The sequence below is a fragment of the Bubalus kerabau genome, chromosome 4 (assembly GCF_029407905.1).
Source record: "Bubalus kerabau isolate K-KA32 ecotype Philippines breed swamp buffalo chromosome 4, PCC_UOA_SB_1v2, whole genome shotgun sequence".
NCBI classification, from domain to species: Eukaryota; Metazoa; Chordata; class Mammalia; order Artiodactyla; family Bovidae; genus Bubalus; species Bubalus kerabau.
Genome location: NC_073627.1, coordinates 33,474,085 through 33,500,929, shown reverse-complemented (window position 1 = coordinate 33,500,929; position 26,845 = coordinate 33,474,085). Strand labels below are relative to the sequence as shown.

Here is a 26,845-nt window from a genome sequence, read left to right as displayed (position 1 = left end):
AGGAGCCTGGTGGGCTACAGTCCATGGGGTCACAGCGTCAGACACAACTGCGCGACTAAGCACAGCATGGCACAGCACATGTGTGTGCCTAGACTCATGTTTTGGCTTGAAACATATGGCCAGTGTGGATCCAGGAGCAGGTTGGTAGCTGGGAAGGGGTGGGGTTGACTGGTTCTGCAGGGGTTTGTCGCTTGGGCGTTTAGCATCCATCTGTCTCCCTCTTCCCCCCAGTGGCAGCTGGATGTCCCTCTGGGAAGCCTCCCACCGGCATGGCCTGTCTACCCCACATTTTGTTTGGCGCTCCAGGGCTAGCCCTGTGTGGAGTAAGCCGGCCCAGGACACCCCATCTCCCTTGCTTCAGCTCGTTGGCCCACAGTGCTCCTTTGTCCATGGGGACTGGTACCAAGGGCTCAGGGGGTATGAAAATCAGTCCCTTTATGGGATGCAACTCTCATCTGTGGCTGTGAATGAGGAAGCACAGAGCCCCTGTTCCTGCTGCCAGCAGCCACTTTACCATTAGGATGGAAGTACATCTGAGGATAAACTTGATCTGGCCAAAGATGAAAAAATAAATGCAGGGGATCTTGTAGGGGGAGTGGGAGTAGAGAGGAACAGACAGTAATCATAAACAAATCAATGCAGATGCATGCAAAAAAATTAACCAGGGTCATGCGATGGGACCACGCCTGTGACTGGATGGGCAGAGAAGCCTGTACCACAGGCCTACCATGAAGGCTTGAGCTAAACAAGGGGCATTTCATGCTGTTGGGGAAATTTCCCATGTGCCTTTGCAGCAGACTTCAGCATCAAATACGTACAGGCCAATTTCTTGATTGTGACCCGAGGACCTGTCTGATCCCTCACAGCCCTCCTGGTCTCAGTACCAAAATCCTGTGCAGTGTCTTGTTCCCTTCTGTGGACAGACTTTTCAGCTTTTGCAGTTTACCACAGAGGAGCATTTGCACAAAAGACAGAAAGGCCCCTGCCTCACACTTAGATGGTGTGAGCTGGAAAAGAGGGAAAGACACATCCATCTCACAGCTTCTGCTCGCAGGCCTGCCAAGGAATGTGGTCTGGATGGCAGACTTTCCACGGCTGTGTGCGGGGCTGGGGGGCAGTGGTGATGCTATGATGGCCCCACCCCACCTGCTGTCGTTACACCATGTGGAAGGTCTGGTCTTTGCAAGAAGGTCAAGGAACCCTGGAGAAAAATGATGGATGAAGGCAAGGATGGTGCGAGAAATATGAAAAGAATCAAGACTATTTCTCCTGGAGAAGAGGAGCAGAAAAGGAGACAACTCCCATAGTAGCCAGACTGGGAGACCTTGCCTCTTTGCTGTTTGCTTATCAGGAAAATGAAGCGGATAAACTGTCATCCACACAGTGGTTTTCAGCCCCAGGCTCTGTGATCCTGGGACTAATGTCCACACGTATGAAAATATTTATGCACAAGGCGGTGGCTGTGTCCTGACTCCATTGCAACAGAAGAAAGAAAAAAAAGTGAGACCGCAGGCCAAATTTCTTGACCTTGAGAGTTGTTGCAATAGTGGAAGCAAATGGAGTTTTAAAATCCCAATTCCCAGAAATATATCAGAAAACAATACCTTGTTATTTTTCTGGGATGGAATAATCCCAAGAATCCACTCCCTAAAAGTGTGAATTTGAATTGCCTGGAGGTTAATAGGCTAAAATGTAAATACAGTGTCCTAAGTTCATAAAAAAATTTCTTGCACAGTAACAGGAAGGTCTGAGATGACTTCTCTTAACACATTCGCTGTGCATTTTAAAAGCATTGAGGCTGTGAATCCCTCTTAAAAGCGGGTGTCCTCCAAGCTGGGCAAGTGGGGTTTATGATGCTGAGATGAGCAAAGATGAAGATTGGGGAGCATTAGAGTTTCTTTCTTTTACTACAACAGTGCTCTGAGTTTAAAGGGTGTGGGAAAGAGTTAATGACCCTCAAGATGTCCAAGTCCTAATTCCAGGGGTGTGTGACTATTTCAAAGAGATTCTGTAGGGCTTCCCAGGTGGCGCTGGTGGTAAAGAACCTGCCTGCCAATGCAGGAGACGTAAGAGTCGCGGGTTTGATCCCTAGATTGGGAAGATCTCCTGGAGGCAGGCATGGCAACCCATTCCAGTATTCTTGCCTGGAGAATCTTATGCACAGAGGCTACAGTCCATGGGGTCCCAAACAGTCAGACATGACTGAAGTTAGTTCACACATATGCACACAAAGAGATTCTGCAGAGGAGTCTCAGATGAGAAGTTTGTCCTGGGTCACTCAGATGGACCTAGTATAATCCCACCGGTCCTTAAAAGATGAAAAAGAGTGCCAAGAGGGTAAGAAAAGGAGACATGAGGATGGAAACAGAGGTTGGAGGGGTGTAACTGCTGGAAGGGGCATAAACTGAGGATTCAGGAGTCCCTGGACCTGGAAAGGACAGACAAACAGATTCTCCCTTAGAGCTGCTGGAGGCAGGGTGATCCCCTGACGCTTCTCTTGGCCCAGGAAAACCCATTCTGGACTGCTGACCTCCAAATGTATGTAAGATAATACTTCTTGGCCGTCTTAAGCCACTTAGTGTGCAACAATTTGTTACAGCAGCCAGAGGAAACTCATACAAAGAGAGAAACCATGATGGCTTGATGTAAGAAAACAAAATGGAAAAAAAAAATGCTTAAGAAAAGGAGCAAGAGAGGCAAGATGGAAGGAACCGGAGACAAGGAGCCGGGCCTGTGAGGGGGAAGGGCTGGGCACTGGAGGTTGCTCTGTCCTGAGTGCCTGAGGCGGGGAGGACATGGGTACAGGGCAGTGTGGTGAAGGGAGCGGGAGGGTGCTGAGCCCAAAGACAGCCAGGCCATCTTCTGCCTCCCCATCTCAGCCTGTGTTCCTGGAGAGCAGAGCCGAGCCAGGTGTCAGTGTGAGCAGTTAAGCTGAGAGTGAAGGATGGGAGCGAGAGAGGATCAAACAGAGGAGTGGGAGGTGAGCTGGGATGCAGTACTGAGGCTGTTACCAGCAGAGAGCCCACTGCCCGAGTCCTGACTAGGGCACCAGCTCCTGAGGAAAGAGCTTTATTGTAGGTCAACTATAGGCAAGGAGTCAGGAAGCAGGGCTCGAATCCATCTCCAGATCCAGGGTTTGGGATGAAATCTAAGGGACTGGGGGAAATTTCAAACTTGGAAGTGAAGTCCTGAGTTAGAATCATTTCACCTGGCATCACTAATCAAGGTTGCTTCAAGACTTGCATGTTCTCCAAGGGGTGTATGTGTGTGTACACTCAGTCATGGCCAACTCTTTTGTGACCGCATGGACTGTAATCCTCCAGGCTCCTCTGCCCATGGGATCCTCCAGGTAAGAACACTGAAGTGGGTTGGGGATGGAACCCGCATCTCCTGCATTGTAGACAGATTCTTTATTGCAGAGCCACCTGGGAAGTGGGCCCAAGGGTCCCTAAGCAGCCTAATCAGGAAGACTGGGATCAGCTGGGTCTAATTTGGGCTGAACCAGTTAGGACTGGATAGGACCACTGGCCTTTCCACTGGCCACACACAAGTGTCTGGTGCCTGTGCAGGAAGAGTCTCACCCCTACAGACAATCAGCTTTCCCCATACCTCCCAGGGCATGCCCCCTTAAATACCGCTGTCCCTGGCCTAAAGATTTACTGAGCATGGCCTCACCAATTAGAACAAGACCCAGTTTCCCCATCAGGAAGCTTCTGTAAGCCTTTTATCCTCCATCAGAGGGCAGACAGACTGAAAACCACAATCACAGAAAACTAACCAATCTCATCACATGGACCACAGCCTTGTCTAACTCAATGAAACTTTGAGCCATGCTGGGTAGGGCCACCCAAGCCGGACTGGTCATGGTGAAGAGTTCTGATAAAACATGGTCTACTGGAGAAGGGAATGGCAAACCACTTCAGTATTCTTACCTTGAGAACCCCAAGAACAGTATGAAAAGGCAAAAAGATAGGACACTGAACAATGAACTCCCCAGGTTGGTATGTGCCCAATATGTTACTGGAGATCAGTGGAGAAATAACTCCAGAAAGAATGAAGAGATGGAGCCAAAGCAAAAACAACACCCAGTTGTGGATGTGACTGATGATGGAAGTAAAGTCTGATGCTGTTAAGAGCAATATCACATAGGAACCTGGAATGTTAGGTTCATGATCAAGGCAAATTGCAAGTGGTCAAACAGGAGATGGCAAGAGTGAACGTCGACATTTTAGGAATCAGTGAATTAAAATGGACTGGAATGGGTGAATTTAACTCAGATGACCATTATATCTACTACTGTGGGCAAGAATCCCTTAGAAGAAATGGAGTAGTCATCATAGTCAACAAAAGAGTCCAAAATGCAGTACTTGGATGCAATCTCAAAAATGACAGAATGATCTCTGTTTCCAAGGGAAACCCTTCAATATCACAGTAATCTAAGGCTATGCCCTGACCAGTAATGCTGAAGAAGCTGAAGTTGAATGGTTCTATGAAGACCTACAAGACCTTCTAAAACTAAACCCCCCAAAAATGTCCTTTTCATTATAGAGGACTGGAATGCAAAAGTAGGAAGTCAAGAAATACCTGGAGTAACAGGCAAATTTGGTCTTGGAGTACAGAATGAAGCAGGGAAAAGGCTAATAGAGTTTTGCCAAGAGAACACATTGATCATAGCAAACACCCTCTTTCAACAACACAAGAGATGACTCTACACATGGACATCATCAGATGGTCAACACCGAAATCAGATTGATTATATTCTTTGCAGCCAAAGATGGAGAAGCTCTATACAGTCAGCAAAAATAAGACCGGGAGCTGACTGTGGCTCATATCATGAACTCCTTATTGCCAAATTCAGACTTAAATTGAAGAAAGTAGGGGAAACCACTAGACCATTCAGGTATGACCTGAATCAAATCCCTTACAACTATACAGTGGAAGTGATGAATAGATTCAAGGGATTAGATCTGATAGAGTGCCTAAGAACTATGGATGGAGGTTCATGACATTGTACAGGAGGCAGTGATCAAGACCATCCCCAAGAAAAAGAAAAGCAAAAAGGCAATATGGTTGTCTGAGAAGGCCTTACAAAAAGCTGGGGAAAGAAGAGAAGAGAAAGGCAAAGGAGAAAAGGAAAGATATACCCATTCGAATACAGAGTTTCAAAGAATAGCACAGAGAGATAAGAAAGCCTTCCTCAGTGATCAGTGCAAAGAAATAGAGGAAAACAATAGAATGGGAAAGACTAGAGATCTCTTCAAGAAAATTAGAGATACCAGGGAATATTTCATGCAAAGATGGGCTCAATGAAGGACAAAATGGAATGGACCTAACAGAAGCAAAAAATATTAAGAAGCAGTGCCAAGAATACACAGAAGAACTGTATGAAAAAGATCTTCATAACCCAGATAATCACAATGGTGTGATCACTCACCTAGAGCCAGACATCCTGGAATGTGAAGTCAAGTAGGCCTTAGAAAGCATCACTACGAACAAAGCTAGCAGATGGACTTGCAGTTGAGCTATTTCAAATCCTGAAAGTTGATGCTGTGACAGTGCTGCTTTCAATATGCCAGCAAGTTTGGAAAATTCAGCATAGGACTGGAAAAGGTCAGTTTTCATTCCAATCCCAAAGAAAGGCAATGCCAAAGAATGCTCAAACTACTGCACAATTTCACTCATCTTACACACTCGCAAAGTAATGCTCAAAATTCTCCAAGTCAGGCTTCAACAGTATGTAAACCATGAACTTCCAGATGTTCAACCTGGATTTAGAAAAGGCAGAGGAACTAGAGATCAAATTGCCAACATCTGTTGGATCATCGAAAAGCAAGAGATTTCCAGAAAAAAATGTCTACTTGTGCTTTATTGACTATGCCAATGCCTTTGACTGTATGGATCACAACAAAAGGTGGAAAATTCTTAAAGAGATGGAAATACCAGACCACCTGATCTGCCTCCTGAGAAATATGTATGCAGGTCAAGAAGCAACAGTTAGAACTGGACATGGAACAACAGACTGGTTCCAAATTGGGAAAAGAGTACATCAAGGCTGTATATTGTCATCCTGCTTATTTAACTTGTATGCAGAGTACATCATGAGAGACGATGGGCTGGATGAAGCACAAGCTGGAATCAAGATTGCCAGGAGAAATATCAATAACCTCAGATATGCAGATGACACCACCCTTATGGCAGAAAGCAAAGAAGAACTAAAGAACCTCTTGATGAAAGTGAAAGAAGAGAGTGAAAAAGCTGGCTTAAAACTCACAATTCAGAAAACTAAGATCATGGCATCCGGTCCTATCACTTCATGGCAAATATATGGGGAAACAATGGAAACAGTGTCAGACTTTATTTTGGGGGCTCCAAAATCACTGCAGATGGTGACTGCTGCCATGAAATTAAAAGATGCTTGCTCTTTGGAAGAAAAGCTATGACCAACCTAGACAGCATATTGAAAAGCAGAGACATTACTTTGCCAACAAAGGTCCATCTAGTCAAGGCTACGGTTTTTCCAGTAGTCATGTATGGATGTGAGAGTTGGACTATAAAGAAAGCTGAGCGCTGAAGAATTGATGCTTTTGAACTGTGGTGTTAGAGAAGACTCTTGAGAGTCTCTTGGACTGCAAGGAGATCCAACCAGTCTATCCTAAAGGAAGTCAATTCTGATTTCATTGAAATTCCATTTCATCCCAATTCATTGGAAGGACTGATGCTGAAGCTGAAACTCCAATACTTTGGCCACCCCATACAAAGAACTGAGTCATTTGAAAAGACCCTGATGCTGGGGAACATTGAAGGCGGGAGGAAAAGGGGATGACAGAGGATTAGATGGTTGGATGGTATCACTGACTCATTGGAAATGAGTTTGAGTAAACTCTGGGGGTTGGTGATGAACAGGGAGCCTGGGATGCTGCAGTCCATGGGGTCTCAAAGAGTCGGACATGAATGAGTAACTGAACTGAACTGTCCCTGGTGTTCTAGAAAGTCAATTTCAAGTCTGTTCTGACCATGTGCTGGGCTGCTTTGTGAATAAAACCCTCTTTGCTGCAAACCTGGGTGTCTCAGCATTAGGTTTGTTGCATGTTAGGAGAGCGAACCTGGTTCAGAAGCTAATGGGCTGGCCTGGAATCGGTCCACAGACACTACTCGAGCTGCTGGAAGCTGAATTTCCATCTCGAAGGATTCTTCACTTCACAAAAGGCAGCGGTGGCAATGCCTGTACTTGCTTCAGTTCTAGGGATGGAGGGCTCTCGGCTCTGTGGTGTCCTGGAGATGCGGGTTTCTGTCTCGTACCGGAGTGGTGCTGTCTCTGTAACGTCTAATAACCCAAGTCGTAATTACAGCAACAAGCTGTTGAAGGAGACAAAACCAGTTGAAGCTGGTGCTGTTTCAAGGGGGCCACTGACTCGCCATCCTGACCAGGGCAGTGGCAGCAGCCGGGCTGCAGGGGCCCTGCTTTCGGCCCGAGCAGCCTCTGCAGGCCCTTCTACTCCATAGGCTTATTCTTATTAACCAGCTGCTCCTTCCACCTGCATCTCACTGTTGGTGACTGTTCTTCTGTCAAACCATCAGATGGACAGCTGCCCTGAGAATCTGAGTGCTGCGTGGAGACCAAAGGCCATTTGGAGGGAGGTCTCCCCCGACTTGGTCATAGAACACCAGGAGACAGAGAGGAATGGCACCAGGAGGTAGGTGGACTCTAATGCCCTTCCACCTTCTGGGTGCTGGCGCTCAGTGCGCTGAGGCCAGGGTCTGGGCGTTGCACTCAGTGTTGCCTCCATGGGCACCTGTGGCTCTCCCATGCTTACCCTGTGTCCCTCCCATGCTTACCCTGTGTCCCCCGGCTCTGTTCTTCCTGGGTTCTTGTACGACTCGAGTGACGGGAATGCCATTGGCTTCACGTGCTCACCAGCGTTACGGGAACAGCCCTGATCACACTTCAGATTCAGATCCTAGAAGCCCATGTGGATGCCCTGCCCCTTCTCACGCACTGTGGCGTTTTTGAATCTTCATCCTGGTTCATGCATTCCATTCACTCTTTTCCATGTAATAACCCATCCTCTGATTCATGATGGGCGTTACCTGGAGGGGGTGCCTTGCCCCTGTGACTTTCGTTCCCAGTTCAGTGATGTTTGTTCTGGGACGGGTCTTTCTCTAATCCTGTTTCATTTGTGAGATCTCCTGGCATTTTATAAACATATGCCCATGAACAGGAAGGTCCCCTGGTGGGTGTGGGCACTTCAGCTCCTGGGCAGTAGGATCTTGCTCAGACTCTTCTGTGTCCTTCTTGCCTCACTAGTATCAGGACCCAGCGTGGCTACTTCTCACTTGGTCAGAATGTGAAAGCCACCCAACCTCAGCCCGTGGGGGTTCCCCAGGAACCCTGGTCAGGCGCCCGCTGGGCCTCCTGCCCCCTCGCTCACTCATGGTACCCTCCGTCTTACCTACTATTCGGGTTGGCTGGCTTCTTGCCCTGTGTGGTCACTTGCCTGGTAGATGCCAGTCTCTGTGTGTGTCCTGTCCTCCAGACACACCTCATCCAGCAGGGGTTAGCAGAGATGCAAGGGGAGGGGTGGCGGTGTGGAGCCCAGCACTAGAATCTGAACAGCTGGGGTGGGTGTTGTGGCTTTGCTACATTCTAAACTTCTCCTTTCCACATCTTGGATGTGGAGAGAGGACCTGGCCAACCTCGCAACTGCATCGCAACAGTTGTGAGAATCTAAATCTGCGTTGTACTCAGAATACTAGGTGTTCCTGGCAGCCGAGGAGGCAGTGAGAGAATGTTCCTAACACTTTGTTCTAGCAGCTTCAAGCCACCAGGAAGAGAAGGGAAGCCTGCAGAAGCACAGGCTTGAGCTGGTGGAAGAGGATGGGAGGCAGTGGTGGAGACCCTGCCCCGTCCTCCCAGCGTTGGCAGGCAGAGTGCCTGCTGTGTGGTCTGGCCCTGGACCTGGCTCCTCCCCCCCCCTGCCCAGAGCAGGCCGCCTGTGAGGCTCGAGGGCACTCAGAGGGAATGTAGCCTCCACTCCTAACCGCCTTCCTCCTCTCTTCACGTAGAACATCATTTCCGCAGTAGTGGAAGCAACTCTGTCTTAGCTGTATGCATCTGGATTTCTGTGTCCAGAAAAAGAGTGGATGCTGGGACCTCAGTGACCTTCCAGGCTCTACACCCATCAAAGGTGCAAACTGTGCCGGAGCTGCTTCTGAAGATTCAGGGTGGCCATGCCTGGTAGCCCAGAACATGTTGAAGAGTCATGTGCTCTCAGGATGTGGGCCTCCACCCACCGCTGGTCCCAGCTCAGATAGTTGGCAGCAGGCAGGACTGGGACAGAGGTCCTTGTTTCCTGCTGGCCATTCAGGGTGTTTTCTTGCTTCTATTTGACTGAGAACACAAGGAGACAAGTGTCTGTCCCATTTTTAAAGCCAGGATAGAGCACAGTGAGAGAAACATGACAGGGTTTCTGTGTCCCAAAGATTAGGGCTTCCAGGTAAAGTACAGAAAGTTTAACTTGCATTTCACATCATTGTTGAATGAATGTTTGGTGTAAGTGTATCCCAAGTATGTGTTTAAGATAGACTTTTGGGCTTCCCTGGTGGCTCAGACAGTAAAGAATCCACCTGCAATGCAGGAGACCTGGGTTTGATCCCTGGGTCAGAAAGATCTCCTGGAGAGGGGAATGGCCACTCACTCCAGTATTCTTGCCTGGAGAATCCCATAGACAGAGGAGCCTGGTGGTCTACAGTACATGGGGTCACAAAGAGTCAGACCGAGAGACTAACAATTTTCACCTTTTTTGATGCTAAGCATTTACTGCTTATCCGAAATTCTAGTGGAATGGCATGTCCTACGCTTACATTTTGCTAAATCTGGCAACCCCACCAAAGAAGAAATTCACATTGAAAATGTTTATCAGACTGAATTACGGCTGTGCAGCCCTGTCCTGGGTCTGCACTTAGAGGCAGAGTCTGCGTCTTTTCTGGGAGTTCTTAGAACCATGGCTACCTCTGGAGCAGTGCCAAACCTCCATGTGAGACCAGAGCATTTCAGTCACTTGTCCACAGTCCTGATGTTCACAGCCGGTAGACAAAATACTGAGATGTTTGGCAGGGCCGCCTGGCTGTCCCCTGGAAGTCTGGCATCTCACGGCCACAGCCTTCCAGCTCGCCCTGTGCTGGGACAGCGTCTTCCCCTCAGTTCTCTGATCTGTGAGGCCCCTGCCCTCCCCACCCGCCCCCCCCGCCCCGACCCTCACATCCTCTCCCACCAGACCTGGGACACGCTACTAGACTCTTCAAGGATGCAGCCCATGTCTGGACGCGCTTTGCATTCTGTTCGTTTCTTGGCCCTGGACTCCCATGGACGTACAGTTGTTTTACTTCAGTCTGCTGATAAAGCTCAGGCTTCTCCAGACTTCTACTTAGTCTCTGTGATGTAGGAAGCCCAGAAAGAAACTCATGTGTTTTGTTTTTTTTGTTCTCCCTCAGAGCACAATGAACTGACATAAATCCTGTCCGTGTACTAACACTCTGACCCCAGTAAGAAGATGGATGAGAACAGTGATTTCAAACAGCACGGGAAGCCCTGAGCAGGTTAGCGCTTCTTCTGGGAAAAAGGCATTCATTGTTTCAACTGTTCATTCAACCAACTTCACTGCCCCCTGTACAGGCAGTGGTGGGATGCAGAAGCTGGGGACGTGGGCTCTGAGGCCGGTCGCCTGGATCCTGTTCTCAGCCCTGTGACTGTGCATTAGTAGTATACCTGTGCAAGGTTAGTGGGCGCCGTTTCTCCTGTGAAATAGGATTAATGGCATGGGGTCATTGTGAGGATTAAACGAGAATTCATGGACCTGCTTAAGGACGATGTCTGACATTTAGTAAGTACTTAACAATGTTAGCTGTTACAGCAGATACATAGCCGCTGTACAGATACTTGGATCTTGGAAAGGGCAGGCTCTTGTCTGTAGAGGTAAGATTCAGAGTTATTGCTTGGCAGAACCTGGCTCTGAGTCATGATATAGGAGACTCGTCCTGGGCCTCATAACTAGTCGTGACCACCTCATTCTCTTTGGCTGGCCGGTGGTCTAGGAATGGCCCTGATGCAGAGTTCTGGCCAAAGAGATACAAATGGGTACCTTCTTGCTGACACTCCTGGAAAATCTTGCTTTCCTGATTTAAAACCAAACAACAACAAAAACCAGAAGACCTTTTGGCCTGGAACACATTTATGATGCTTGGAGGTAGAGCAGCCATTTTATGACTCTGAGGTCATAGAATGAAGACAAAAGCTGTTGTGCTAAAGGTGATTTTTTCTTTTTTAAAGAACCCAGTTCTTTAAGGGTATATTTAAGTAATTCCACCAGATTACCTACCCCCAAACTTCTTACCAAATGAGAAAAATTAACATGTATTTTTCAAAGCCACTGTAACCAAATTACCACTTGTAGCTAAATGGATTTTTTTTCATTGATACAGCCAAATTAAGACATGCAGTCTCTTTATTCAATGAAGTCATAGCCAAACAAAGGGAAAAACCATGCATGACGAAACAAACTAGCAACATGCTTTGTGCACACAGGAAAAGAAGAGCTCATGTGTGATGGGGGCATCTTATTTGATTATAAAGAGTTCTGACCTTGTAAGGTAGACTCCTGATGCCACTGCATGGACCTCTCACCATCACCTGGTTCTCAGGATACCTTTCTAGAAAAAGGAGAAGTCCCCACCTAGGTACAGTTGCCACCCTGGGCCTCGCATCTAACCTCTGAAATGGGAGCAGTCTCCAGGGACCAAGCCCTTAACCTGTGGGGTCTGTGCTGACCCTGGGGAGTTAGGGTCAGAGTTGAATTAACTATCAACAGCTGGTGTCTGGAGACTCGGGTGGGGGGATTTGGTTTGGGAAAATCCCCATGCATTTGCTGTCACAAGTGTTGTGAGAAGAGAAAAGGAAATACAAGTTTTTGGGATTGTTGTTTTTGGTTGTTGCCCTTGCTAGGAGAGCTGTGTGTGTTGGCTTGAGTTAAAGGTGGAGGACAAAATGATGGCGAGAGAGGAAAGGGACAGGCTGGAGACTGAAGACCTCACGGAAAGCCTCCTGGAGACAGGTGTGCGTGAAGAAACTGGCCAGGGAGCAGACACGGGGAGGAGTCGGGAGACAGCGGAGCGGCTGATGGAGTGACAGCTTTGTGTGTGGCATGGGGTTCAGAACTGGCCTGCCCGGTACCAGGAAGACCCCTGAGTCCCTGAAACAGCAACACGATGATGGGGGAAGAGTTATTTGCCAGATGTGGGCATAGCATTGACTAAAGTATCAAGCAGTCAAAAGATTTGCAGTCATGGAAAAAAGAATCGTCAAAAGTCTTCAGAGGCGTAATGGGCCACTTGAAGTATCTGAGTCAATCTGGGGCTCCAGTTTGCTGGCTTGTAATAAGTTCTTATCAAGTTTCTGCTGCAGATAACTGAAAAGCGTAAGCCTCGCTGGGGTAACGTCTTAGCTACACAACTGATTTTTCTCACTCAACCAGGAAGTGGTTTCTGTGTCTTAGAGACGAGCTCCATGCTCCTTTTGATGTTGGATGTTGCCTCTCTACGTTGTAAGAGTTTGATGTTGCCTTGATACATTGGCCTGTCTCTAGTAAAAGCGAATCATCTCAAATGGATAAGTTAGGCAGTATGGCAGTTTGTGTAAGAGTTTTTAAGTCTTAAAGAGTTAAGTGGGTGTCCTGCACAGATTTAGAGCTTTACTTGTGTTAGTCCTTCAGTCTTGTCTGACTGTTTGTGATCCCATGGACCATAGCCCTCCAGGCTCCTCTGTGGAATCCTCCAGGCAAAAATACTGGAGTGGGTAACCATTCCCTTTTTGAGGGGATCTTCCAGACCCAGGGATCGAACCCAGGTCTCCTGCATTGCAGGCAGATTCTTTACCATCTGAGCCAAATTAAATCGATTCTGAGAAAGTCTGATGAGGTTGATGCTGCTGCTACTGCTGCTGCTAAGTCGCTTCAGTCGTGTCTGACTCTGTGCGACCCCAGAGACAGCAGCCCACCAGGCTCCCCCGTCCCTGGGGTTCTCCAGGCAAGAACACTGGAGTGGGTTGCCATTTCCTTCTCCAATGCATGAAAGTGAAAAGTGCAAGTGAAGTCGCTCAGTCGTGTCCGACTCTTAGCGACCCCATGGACTGTAGCCTACCAGGCTCCTCCATCCATGGGTTTTTCCAGGCAAGAGTACTGGAGTGGGGTGCCATTGCCTTCTCTGGATGAGGTTGATACTAGCCCCATTTAACAGATGAGGAAGCTGAGGCTCAAAGAGGTTTGGAATCACAGGTTTGGGTGTATCACAGGGCTGTTAAATCCATGCCACAAAACCTGTGATCTTCAGGTCTACAATGTGCTGCTTCTCTGTTTTTACACGAAACTGCCAAGAACTAGGACAGAGTCCCCAGGGCATGTGACAGCCACTTCATAGTCTGGATGCTTCCCCGGGGATTAAAGAGAACACTGCATAGAAAAATATCCCCCTGCCTCCACCATCCTGCTCTTTCTGGGGCAGCACTGGGCTTCAACTGTGAGTTTGCGAAGTGACCTGGGGGCCATGTGGAGTGAACAGAGAGCCGGGCTGTGTGGACCCTCTAAGAAAAACCGTGTAACCTTCCTGAAACAAACAAACAACTGGGGGAAAGGCACAGATCCCAAATGGATGTTGCATAACATTTACGAGCATTTTCTCAAACAATAAAAAGGTCTAACTGGTGCTTAAGCTTTTTGCAAGTGAATGTAAATTACATCTCCAAGTACTGTTGAATATCGAATTTGACATTCAAATAATCTCTGAAACATTTAGAGTCAGTGGGGGATTGTTTTATGAGAGAGAAGAGAGAGAAATGGCTTGTGGGTTTGGAGGGGAGGGATAGGTACTGTTCACTGCGGGGGACCTTCCTGGCAAAGGATCCTGAAGGGTTCTGTTAATACAGCAAGTGGCTTCGTCTTAAACCTACACCTTCCAGGCATGGTGACTAGTTTTTCGTTACCCCTTAAAAAAAACTGGATGGAAGTCCTCGCGGGAGCTGCGGTCTCTGGAGCGGGATGGCAGCGGAGCCAGCCGGAGTTGGCCCTAGGCTCACAGATCCCGCTCTCTGGCCTGAAACATGGCCCGGGGACCTGGCCCTCTAACCCGGCCTCGCCCCGACACGGTCGCCATGCCCAAGAGAGGGAAGCGACTCAAGTTCCGGGCCCAAGACGCCTGCTCAGGAAGAGTGACCGTGGCGGATTATGCCAACTCGGATCCGGCAGTCGTGAGGTCTGGAAGGGTCAAGAAAGCTGTCGCCAATGCTGTTCAGCAGGAAGTAAAATCTCTCTGTGGCTTGGAAGCCTCCCAGGTTCCTGCAGTGGAAGCTCTTTCTGGGGCTGGTGAGCCTTGTGACATCATCGACAGCAGTGGTGAGACTGATGCCCAGGAGGAAAGCATCCATGAGAGAACTATCGCCAGAAAAAAGAAAAGCAAGAGGCACAGAGAAGACCTGAACGGGACTGGAGGAGAAGAGTATCCCATGGATATTTGGCTATTGCTGGCCTCCTATATCCGTCCTGAGGACATTGTGAATTTTTCCCTGATTTGTAAGAATGCCTGGACTGTCACTTGCACTGCTGCCTTTTGGACAAGGTTGTACCGAAGACACTACACACTGGATGCCTCTCTGCCTTTGCGCCTGCGACCAGAGTCAATGGAGAAGCTGCACGGTCTTCGGGCATGTGTGATCTGATCTCTGTACCATATGTATGAGCCATTTGCTGCTCGAATCTCCAAGAATCCAGCCATTCCAGAAAGCACTCCTAGCACATTAAAGAATTCCAAATGCTTACTTTTCTGGTGCAGAAAGATTGTTGGGAACAGACAGGAACCAATGTGGGAATTCAACTTCAAGTTCAAAAAACAGTCCCCAAGATTAAAGAGCAAGTGTATGGGAGGATTGCAGCCTCCCATTCAGTACGAAGACGTTCATACCAACCCAGACCAGGACTGCTGCCTACTGCAGGTCACCACCCTCAATTTCATCTTTATTCCAATTGTCATGGGAATGATATTTACCCTGTTTACTATCAGTGTGAGCACGGACATGGGGCATCATTGAGTGAGACTGGTGTTCCAGGATTATCCTGTCCATGGTGGTCAGAAACTGCGCAGTGAACAGGGTGTGCAAGTCATCCTGGACCCAGTACACAGCGTTCGACTTTTTGACTGGTGGCATCCTCAGTATCCGTTTTCCCTGAGAGCATAGATATTGCTTCCTGTCACTGAGGGCAGCCTTGAGCTTGGCCAGTCCATTTGTAATCAGATTCCAGTTTGGAAGGGGCAGCTGGATTGTTTATCTAGTCAATAATCACATGCTCTTTAGGTTTCTGGGGTTCCTGGTAGAAGAAAGAGAAGGATTGAATCAGGAGGAAAAACAACTATGATTTTTAAACATATTTTAATGTAAAATTTTGCATTTGAAAGGAGAAACCTGGCCCTATTTTCTGTGTTAAACCCCATTTGGTGCTACTGAGTTTGTTCTTTATTCTTTTACCCCAGCCAAAGTGGATGGTCTTGCTTTAGGGGAAAATTAAACTCTTAAGTCTCCAAACAAGGAAATTTTAGCATTCCTTTATGGATCAGAGTAACCTTAGAGGCATAAAATTGTTGCTACTCTTGCTTTCAGTTTAGCTGCCCCTCAAATTCAAGTGAATATTTCCTTGTTTCCCTTTACCCTTATTTAGAAATAAAGCAGGTGACAGGGTTTTCAGAATCTTAAAAAAAAAAAAAAAAAAAAACTGGATGGAAAGATGATCCAGAGTGTTTTATATATGTATATATGGTCAGAGAACAAAGCAAGGTGGTGTTAGGGCTTCTGACCCAAAGTCAGGCTGAAAAGATTCCAACCCTTCAGAATCTGTAAATTAATCAGTAGCGTGGAATCTTCTCCTTTTTCTTCCCAAGGGACAGTGAAGCAGATGAATGCTGGTTCTCTCTGTTTAGATTACAATTACCCAAGGGCCTCCTCTCTCTGTGGCTGGAAAGTCTATCTCAGATAGCACTGAGGTCTCCTGACCAGGACCTCAGGGCCTTCTAATGCCTTCAAAGGCCTTGCATAGGGCAAGAGCTCTGCAAGGTCTCTCTGGATTTTGGTCCACTCCTGTTTTAAGGCGCTTGTTACAAAATTTAATGTGGCCCCTCGATATTTGATGGTTTTGCCTGCTTTTTGACGTGAAAATCTTTGCTGAAACTGGCACTTTAGTGTATATAATTTCCCCAAACTGTACAACTGTACAACCTATTTATAGTAAGGTTGCGTTGCTTCAAATACTCAGGTTATGTACTGCTTCTGATTATTGGTCTGAGGATAATAAGCTGTGTTTAAAAAAAAATTTTTTTTTCTTAAAAGGGAAAAATTCACAACTAACCCAAACATAAAATAAGTAGTTGTCCATTTTTATGTAACTTGTGAATTAGTGAAGTATCCAGTAAGAGGAAAAAAATCAGTTCAGAGGAGAAGTCAAAGAACATTATGTGTAAGTAAGCAATCAGAAATACTAACATTTTCTAATAGATACAAAACTGGTCATTATCCACAGGGCAATTAATCAAGTGCATCACTTTTTAAAAATTTTTGTAAGTTTTTTTTTTTTTTTGAGGACCATTTTTAAAGTCTTTATTAAATTTATTACAATTTTGCTTCAGCTTTATGCTTGGTTTTCTGGCCAAGAGGAATGTGGGATCTTAGTTCCCCCACCAGGGATCAAACTAGTACCTCCTGAACTGGTAAGTCTTAACCACTGGACCACCAAAGAAATCCCAATCAAGTGTGTCTTTAGCAGGCAAAATTAATGTGTATTTCTAAGTTCAAGAATCCTCCACATTACTCTCCTCAGCTTACAGAGTGGTAACATAGCTCAGAGATCTTTGTAGAATCCAGTCACCCGGAAGGCTATGTGCACATTCAGTTGTGTCTGACTCTTTGTGACCCCATGGACTGTAGCCCACCAGGCTTCTCTGTCCATGGGATTCTCCAGGCAAGAATACTGGAGTGGGTTGCCATTTCCTTCTCCAGGAGATCTTCCTGGCCCAGGGATGAAAGCCATGTCTCCTGCATTGGCAGGTGGATTCTTTACCACTGAGCCATCTGGGAAGCTCCTGGAAGGCTGTACTTAGTGTTTAATGGAAAAGACATTCATGAAACCTTTTTGCTCATTTCCAAGCCTTCTGACATTTTTTCCTGATGGCTCAATATCTGTGCTGAGTCAAAATGTGAGTTTCAGGCAGGAATTGAGCAGCTGGGTAATTCCTGATGCCTGAAGATGTGGTGGGGGAAAAAAAAAAAAAAAGCATTGGTTATAATTAAAGGGATCAGATGACTGGCGGAGAGGAGGAAGTGGGTTAAGTGAAAGGGCTTCTGCCATCAGGTGTGTGTGAGGAAGCCCCAGGCTGATGATACCTAGGGAATAGTATGAGGAGCGTTTGGGGAATAACAAAGGGGTTAGAGCGTCGCAGTCCTTGGTCTGGGGCCAAGTAAGATGTCAGTTTTGGTAGGGGAGTGCCAGAAATCCTGTTCTTTCATAGAGCAAGCTGTTTGGGCTGTGTCTTGATGTAAATCTGTGGAGGAAGAAAAAAGAAAACCCTCTACAGAGATGGTCGGGTGTTTGGTTCCTAAATTGGAGCCTGATTTGGGTCCGATTCCCCTGAGTTTTCATCTTTTGACAGGGGAACCCTCGTACTGCTGTCGCCCTCCTGCCCTCTCGAGGTGTCTAGAGCATCACTCCCCCATTTCCACCTTTTAAGTCACAGGTCAGAGTTTCTCGGAGCAGAGACACACCTCCGATCTCACGACCAGCTAAGTAACAGCCTGCAGAAAACGTCTTTGCTCTAAATCTCTCCTGTCTACCCATATAGTCATAAAACATTTTCCCCTGTAGCTTTTAATCTGGGAATTTCAGATTTGTATAACAGAGTTCCTGTGTGCCCCTCATGCAGTGTTTGGCATTACTATGGCAAATCGGTCAAACCTCAGAAGCATTACTATTCACTAAACTCCAGACTTCCTTTTGATTTCAACTCTGTTTTCTATTCAAGTTCTTGCTACCTAGGAGCCCATGGAGGGTACCATGTTGCATTCAGCTGGTAGGTTCCTGTGGTCTGTGATCACTTTGGTCTGTCGTTCCTAGTGCTCAACGACCTTGTCAGTTCCTGGACAGTGCAGGCTGAGTATCCTATACAGTTTCTCCCAATCAGGGTTTGCCTGGTCTTCTCATGATTTGAGTGGGCTTACGGGTTTTCCTGTGCCCTTCTCGTGGGCACATCATGTGAAGGGCACATCATGTGAAGGGCACACAGCATAGCTGGTGGTGTGAAATTTCATCTCTTGTTTGAGGTGTGTTTGCCGGTGACTCAGCTGCACAGTTGCTGTTTTTTCCCTTTTCACTTCTCTTCTTTGTAATTAAATCACTAAGTGAGTTCTCACTTCTTTCTCCATTCTCTGGTGTGGATTAGACAATTCTTTTTTTTCTGTGAAAGTTCTAAAATATCCACTTATAACACTTTCTGGGCTTAGTCTTCTTGGAGATAAATTTTAAAGACTTTCAATCAAGATGTCCTTGGTTCTGAGTCTATTGAGATCTCCTACATTTTCTAATGTCAGATTATTTTTGTGATTAAAGTAAAACGAGCCATTGCATTGTGATCTTAAACTTCACTGGACACTGTTTTGTCTAGCATCCTCTCCTTTTGTACACTTGATACCTTTCCTTCTGACTAATACAGACGTGCATTTTCTTTCCCTGAGTCGGCATGCTATTTATGTTGCTTAATTTACAAAGGAAATGGTAGGGCACTTTGGATTTGTGACTCCTAACACGGGAAAGCCCAGGAATGAGAATTCGTAAAATTTGTTTCTTGAAATAGCGAGCCAGAGACTCCAGCAGAGCGCAGGGAGAGCGCCTTGCTGGGCCGTCAGGGGAGAGCTGAGATGACGGTGAGCCACGAGCGCCCAAGACTGTTTGTCCTCGCTTCTCTTAGCCCTCTTCTGGGCAGGGATTCTAGCTGGGGGAGGAGAAAGGAGCACAGCGCTCTGGAGAGAGAGCAGAAGATGCTTCCTACCCCTCCCTGTGTTTCCCCCTAACCACCACATGGGGCCTGGTCATGCCATCCACGAGGGGCCTCTTGCCAGCTTGAGAACCAGCGCCCTTCTGCCCGACCACCCTGCTGGGAGTGGGGATTTGGGGATATTTGGGGCAGGAGAAATCACAGACTGTACGTGTAAGGCGAGCGCAGAGAAAAAGAGAGCAAGCTGGGCAGTCAGGCAGAGAAAGATTTATTATAGGAAGAAAGAAAGTCACTGGCTTTGGAGAAAAACCAGTGCCCTCCCTTTACAACCAACCCTTCTTATAGCCTATTGATGGGAAATTGTGCCCCAAAGGGTGGGGGCCTTAGTTTATCTTTACCCCATAGCTGGGGTCTTGTGGTCAAGTAGTCGACGGGGGTCTCATGGTCAGGTGGTCACGTAGTCTTGAGAAACTGGCACCAGCAGGGAAAAACAGGATATTGCCTTAAGGAAAAACAGGATGCCCACTAGGGCAATGTGGCCACTGTGACTTCATCCCTTGTTTGTCAGGTCACCACAATGGGTCCTATTTTAACTATGCCGCTGTGAGCCCCTTGTGAACCCTAAGAGTACAGTCTGCGTGGGACCTCAGCTCAAAGCTGGTTCACCATCTCCTCGTTTTAAGGCTGTGAAAATGGAGGTGAAGCTGGCAAGACAAATTTCGGAAGCATAGAGACAATCAGCGATGACACCAGGGCTCTGAGTTCACATTTCTTTCCTTTCCCCTCCCCTCTCCCCGACTGACTTTGGACCAGGCAGACCTAGAGGCCATTCAGATAGTCAGAAGTTTAGCTGTGCTAATTCTGGGCAGGCGGGGGTCGGGGGGGTGGGGTGCATAGCCAGGCGTGTCTGCACTCTTCATGGTGGGTGTGTGGTCACCGCGGGACCTGTCCTGGTCAGACTGTCATCAGGAGGGTGACCTGAGACTCCCCCTTTGGATCTGCACTTTGCAAATCCCCCTTGGAAAACAAAAGCATATTTGGAGGTGCTGCTATATCTCTCCGATCTACTTCTCAAGTAATCCTGAACTTCTAGCTTGAGGCTGAGGCCGGGCTCCTTGCCAGTCTGTATACACGCTGTCCATCCACAGGGGAGACACCAGAACTCGGGCTGCGTGGAGATTCCCTCTTTCGGCTGCCTGCTCAGGCTGTGTATCTTGAAGCAGGATCCACATTCCTGGCAGGTCAGCAGGGAGTCGTGTTTGACGTTGGTGGAAAAGGGCTGTTTTCGGATCCAGGACCTCTCTGCTTATATCTGTCTGCACTCCTGGGGAACAGGCTCTGATGGGGCAGAAGCCAAGTGTTGGAGGGTATGTTTGGCTCCATCTCAGAGGATGATGGAGTCCAGTAGGCTGATGCCCAGCTCGGAAAGTTCCCTTCCCTCTATTTGTGCAGAACACATCCAGAGCTGCCTATGGGTCAGTGGTCTGTGTGGTACCCATCCGAAGTCACTGTTCACAAGAAGGCTTCCTGTGGGAAATGCACAAACAGCTGGCCTGGGATGACAAGAGTTCAGCACAGGGAAGATTGTCTGTTCCCTTCCCGACCTCTAGGACCTGGAGCTTGTTGGTTTGTTCTTACCACATTCCAGCTGTCTGTGAAGTCACGTGGTAGTGTAACAGATCTTAGACCAAGTTCTGGGCTCCTGGCATGAAGCCCAAACCAGATCTGGCTTTTCCTTTCAGCACCAGTGGCTTTGATTCCTGATGGCCAATGTGGGGTCATCTTAAATGTCTGTTCATGAGGCAGGTAAACTGATTGCCTCCGGGGAGGCATTCGGTCAATACAGATGCACACCTGGAGGAAACCTACAAAGGTTAAAAAGACACACTCTTGTGAATGTGTGCTCTGTAAAATCTATTCCCAGTGATCCTTTAGCTTTCTTAAGTGATGTTCCCACATCCTTTTCTAGCCCTGGCTGAGATGAGCTGACTGACGGGATTCATTGCTGGGGCCCTGGGTGAGCAAGTTGTGGGCAGAGGCTACGCTGCATAAAATTAGTCCCAGTCCTCTAGTGACATGTGTGCAGACTCTAATGGGGTAAGGGAAGCACAGGTGACTTAAGCCAATGCTCCCCCCGACACATCTTTGGTGTGTCAGACAAGCTGTACCAATCAAATGGGCTCTAAATACCACCCTCCTCCTATGCCCAGCAGCTCCATGTACCAGATCAGATCATGTGACTTCTGTGGCTTCCAAAAGACATGAGCAAGACGGTGGGGCAGGGCAGGTAGAGACCACAGAAAATGTCAGAGAAGTGAGTGTTTTTCTTAGGCTTAGAGTCAGCCGAGCTCTGAGGATGTTTCCATACCAGAGGACCTTATCCAGTGGCTGACTTATTCAACCAATATGTAAACAGAAAGAAAAAAATGTCAAGGTCATAAAAGTTCTTTTTTTCCCTGACTCTGATAAGCTCTTATCTATAGGCATATATTTTTGTGCTTCTCATTAAGTGTAAGTTCAAATCTTCAGAGACACATTTTCACGCTGCTATCTTCAAGTCCTTTATCTCTTTATGAGTTTGCAGATAAAAGACCCAAGCATGTGTAAAATCTTCCAAACTGAGGTGAACTAGATCCTTACTCTCTATTCAGAATTCTGTCACATCTGTCATTCTAATTTAAAAATGCAGCTATGAGAGAGACCTCAGAGAAGAGTATTAAAGATAGCCTTTTCTTTTTTTTGTCATTTATTTTGACTTAACTTTGGCTTAAGGTGTGTGTGTGTGTGTGTGTGTGTGTGTTGTGGTTTCTGCCATAATCAGCATGGATCAGCCATAGGCATACACATGTCCCCTTATTCTTCAGTGTCCCTCTCACCCCTCCAGGTTGTCACAGAGCACCGGCTTTGGGTTCCCTGCGTCATAACAACAGACTCCGACTGGCTTTTTGTTTTACTTATGTTTCAACTCTATTCTCTCAGAAAAGCTTTTTTTTTTTTTAAGTTAATAATTTAGAATTTTTAGAAAGAATAAAATTTAAAAAGATAGCCACCCATGAATTCCCCATCCAGATTTGAATACTTTTTAACAATACTAGAGTATGTGTGTGTACATATAGACACACACATATACCCATGAAATTTATAAAATGGGATCACTGAAAATAGTCTCTTTAAAGTCATATTTTTACATACTTTATTGTAAACTTTTTCTTTTTTTTCTACCGTGAGATGGTAATGGGTAAATATCATTCCATCCTACAGATAAACCGTAGCTTATTTAATGACTGCCCTACTGTTGGAGACCTAGGTTGTTCCCATGCTGGGCTGCCACTGGGAATCCTGTGGTCCCATAATGACAGTCAGTGTGCTGTTTGCATGTTATCCTAGTTATTTCCTTAAGATAAATTCCTGGAAGTAGGGTCAATGGACGAAAATATATGTAAAAATCCTAATACCCATAACTGTGTTGCCTACAAGGGGTATAGATTTATCTTCCCACCACCAGTCTGTTGCGGGGGGGCTACTTTCCCTTTCTACTTGATGATAACTGGTAAATTAAGGTTTTGCTAATTTTTCTAAATAATACTAGATCATTGTTTTTATTTATTGGGCTGCACCGGATCTTAGTTACAGCATGTGGGATCTTTTCTAGTTGTGGCTTGTGAGATCTAATTCCCTGACCAGGGGTAGAGCCTGGGCCCCCTGCACTGGGAGCATGGAGTCTTAGCCACTGGACCACCAGGGGAAGTCCCTATAAGTTGGAGGTGAGGGGCCATGAAGGAGACACAGGAGGTGAGCCCCGTGGCTGCCCTGAGGAGTGCCTGGAGGTGGAGGTGCAGCCCAGGGTGGGGAGCCAGGGGCTGGGGAGTCAGAGGGGGGAGGGGAGGGACACCCTGGGTGCGTATCACAAGAGAGGACAGAACCGCACAGAGAGAAGGTTCCAGTGCGTCCGCTTGGCTCTCGAGTAGGGGCTGAACATTTCCCACGTGTGAAGAAATGTCCCTCCCTGGAGCTGGAGAAGGAACCCCCTCTAAGGATTAAGGACATGGTCAGTGCCTATGTTGGGGAGATCCCGGGTGGAGATGTTAAGGGAGGAGCAGCAAAACCAGGGCCTGGAGAGGAAGTGTGTTGTCCTGGGGGTGCTTTCAAAGGTTGATTCTTTTTTTTTTTTAATTGGAATATAGCATATCCATAGAAATGTGGGCAAATCATAGTGGGTTTACTGAATTTTCACGCATGCACTCGGGTAAACCAGACCAAGAAATGGCTCACTGAAGCTCTTTTGTTGTTGTTGTGGCCCCCAGTCATTAAAGCCCCCGCTCCGCCCCACCCCACCCCCCGCTGACCCCTCGTCCCCTCACCTAGACACTTCCAGTTTTCTCTGCAGGCGGCTGCTGCCGCTTCTCAGGTCAGCTCTGAGTGGCAGTTACGAGCTCCGGGTGGCTGGCAGAGGCCCCGAGGCTGACGTTCTCGGGGTGCCCCTGGAATTCTTCGGAACACCCTGTGGGGCCTCCCCACTGCCCGATTCCCTGACATGGGCATCCTGGCTCCAGCCTGCTGTCCATTCTCCGTCAGCCCTGTTAGCAAGGCCCGCCCGGCTGGCAGGCAGCCCTCTTGGTGGGGTACCGGAAAGATGGCTCAAGCCCAGCTGCATTCCAGTGTCCGCTGGGCCCATGAGAAACTCTTGGGTCCTGGTCAGGCCCACGGCAGCCAATCCCCTCTTGTATGAGCCCCTGTTCTCTCTTCTCCCATTCACATAGACACAAGTTTGTTAAGGATAGAGATCTCCCACTGGAGAAGGAGGGCCAGTCTGCTTCCCATGAGAGTTTATCAGGGCCCTCTCCCCTCACTGGACTCTGGACAGGAGACAGGAAAAGTGACTTGTTCAGCACAAGGCTGGTGGCAGCCCATAGCTACAGCTCTGCTCTCTTCTCCTCTGAAGGGATTGTGGTACGGGGTGTCTGGGGAGCACAGCCAGAGTTTTAAAGGTATCTAGATTTGTTTTAATCCCACGTGCTGAGACATGCAGACACAGACATGCCCGTCCAGAAGTCAAGTGTTTATTATCCTCTCAGCTCCCTAGAAATAGGAGGCTCAGAAGACAGGGCCACATGGGGGGGCACCAGGGTCAGCCAGGGGAGGTCACGCAGAGGAGGAAGGATGGGTGTGCAGCGGGCAAGAGCCTTTCCTGGGGTTTCTTCAGGAAGGAACAGGCAGGGCAGGCCAAACCAGCTTACGTGTTGCTGGTTTGTATGATTCCAGTAGATTGTGGGGTGCAGGGGCTGTCCCAGTTGTCTGGTACCCAGCCCTGGGTGATTAGGGCGGGTGGACAGTAATCCAGACTGTGAGATATAGAATAAGCAGTTGCCAGTGTGGCCTCTGGGTTGGCTGGTTTGCATTTGAATGGTTTTCTCAGGGACCAATGATTCCACCATCTCTAGGAACTAAGTCCCTTCAGGGTCAGCAAGAGCCCACTGCTGTCAAAGTGTCAGAACACAGAGAATGAAGGACATGGTTAACACAGCAGAAATACTGGCTATTTCCTCGTAAGCTTTGCAGGAGGTTTCTGGTTATTTTCAGTGCTTCTTAGAATGTATGTACTTCAGTCCTCATCGATCCCAGCTCTGGGTCCTGGCTGTCAATTCTGAGGCAACAGGAAATAACCTAACATCCTGCTATGTCAAGTAGTTGTTGCTTATGATTATCTAACATCCCTCTTAGAAATGAATTGGAAATTAAAGCAGCATAGGCTGAAATGAACTCCACGTGTGACGGGGGCTCTGCATCTACATTCCTTGGTCTCTAGCACCAAACCCTAAGTGCCTGATTGAGACAGAAAGGAGGATACGGAGGGACTTGTGCAGAAGGAAGGGCTTCTGAATGGGCACAGGCCTGTGTCCTCTGCATCCAGGAGTCAGATTCTAATAAGGGGACTCCCCGCCAGAGGCTGCGGGACTTTGACATCACAAGCCTGCCCCATGAGGAGAAGGGGGTGGTTCCCGGGACTCTTGCTTCTAAAACAAGAGGTTGTGACTTCTGCCTTAACAAACAGGGCAAAAACAAAACCCGTTCACCACAGGGAGACAGGGGAGTGCAAAGAACACAGATGTGACTTCAGAAGGGCCATCTTTGAGTCTTTCTCTGATTATTTTGGTCATGGTTTCTATAGACTGCTGTGTTCTCAGCTGCAGAGGGCGGCAATAGCCTTCGTCAGATGGTGGCAAAAAGTCACTGAAAGTGCTACAAATATGACAAGCCCCCACATTATTGTATGGCATGAGGACAAGCTAGGTCCCGCCTTCTGTTCCACGTCTCCACGGCCCTGTACGTGGTGGGTCTCAGTCTCTGTGTGTCAAGGACCTCCTTATGAAGACGCTTGCCCGGGTGGCAGTGAAGCATAAAACCTTCACATGTCCTGGAGACGTGCCCGCATGCTCTAATCTAATATGTGTTTAGGCCCTGCATCCCCCAGTGAAGTTGAGTCCGTGATACGATCGTGGACACCTGTCCCCCTGACTCTCCTGTGAAGGACCTTGTATGTCTCTCAAGATGGACAGGAACTGACTCCAGAGGGCTCTCTGCCTGTGGGATGCATGCCAGACAGATCTTATCTGACCCACTGCCGCCCCGTGCTCGGCCCTCAGTGGCTCCAGGGTCCCTGCTGACAGTCTTCCAACGTGTGCAGCTGATGTGCCAGAAGCTATTGAAAACCCTCAGCCTGCACCATGCCAGCAGTGCCCTTTCAAGTCCTGAAACCCAGGCCTGTTCTGGGGGACAAGGGCCTGAGATGCCTCTTTTCTCCTGCAGGAGACCTGGAGGTGGGGGTAACGGAACCCCCCTGGGTCCAGAGGAAGCCTTGGGCGTCCCTTTTCTCCCCTGCTCACAGATGGAGTGGTGTGTGTAGCAGATTTCTAGCTTCACCCTGAGCTGTGTGCTCTGCTGGGATGGGAGCCTTGACATGAGGGGCTGAGAGCCTCTGAGAACACTGATCCTGACAAGCAGAGGCTCAGACACTCACTCTGTTGTCTAAATAGATGCCCAGCTGTGGGGAGTGGGGGGTGGTTCTGAGTGCAGAGCGTGGTCCTTGTATTAATCTCCCAGCCCCACGTCGTCATGGTCGGGATGTGATAAACCCCAGTGACTTAAAATCACAAGCACGTAAGCTTGCCTGCTCAGTTGTATCCAACTGTTTGCAACCAAGGCACAGCATAAATGACATCGCTTTGCTGTCAGTGTGAAATGGAATAAGGAGGATGGTGAGGAGAGGTTGGTTTGGTGACCTTTGGCACCTGACAGCCTGTCCCTCACGTTTGTGTCCTGACACACCTGTTGTATTAATTCTCCTGGTTTTTTGGGTCAGGAGGTCAGGCAGGCAGGGCATGGCTGCGCTGCTCTGTGCTCCGAGCGGACTGTGTCTATCCAGCACCTCATGGGCATTGACCCAACACTTCCCTGGTCCAGGGTGGCTTCTCCACACACCTGGCACACTGGCAGGGAGGCTGGGTGCTCTGGGCTGGCCGAGTATGGGCTTCTCTGGGGGTTCTCGCCAGCAGATGGCTCAGGGCACCAGGGGCCCTGCTGCAGTGGCATGACCTTCATGTCATTTCCTGGGCACAGCAGTTGCAGGCCAGGTGGATTCATGGATGGGGAGAGGAAGTGCCCCAGACCTGTTGAGGAGGTGGGCCGGAGGACTTATGAGCATCGCCATCACGCCTTGTCCTCCTTCTTCAGGGAATTCAGGGCATCTCTTGCCTCACGTGGTCACTGGGGA

The 26,845-nt window shown here is 48.0% G+C and overlaps 1 protein-coding gene and 1 long non-coding RNA gene across 4 annotated transcripts in view; both read left to right on the top strand.

Moving 5' to 3' along the window:
- Positions 1 to 1,601: 1,601 nt before the first annotated feature.
- Positions 1,602 to 26,845, top strand: part of LOC129649257 (uncharacterized) — a 196,570-nt gene continuing 171,326 nt past the window's right edge. For all 3 annotated transcript variants that reach the window (XR_008713043.1, XR_008713044.1, XR_008713042.1), the window contains exons 1-3: positions 1,602 to 3,349; positions 7,579 to 7,694; positions 10,492 to 10,596. This is a non-coding gene — a long non-coding RNA (uncharacterized LOC129649257). The remainder of the gene's footprint in view (positions 3,350 to 7,578; positions 7,695 to 10,491; positions 10,597 to 26,845) is intronic.
- LOC129649256 (transmembrane protein 183-like) lies at positions 14,053 to 16,779 on the top strand. Its single transcript, XM_055576483.1, is given in 1 exon segment — positions 14,053 to 16,779. A coding segment is annotated over 1 exon segment (1,131 nt). The 5' UTR covers positions 14,053 to 14,146; the 3' UTR covers positions 15,278 to 16,779.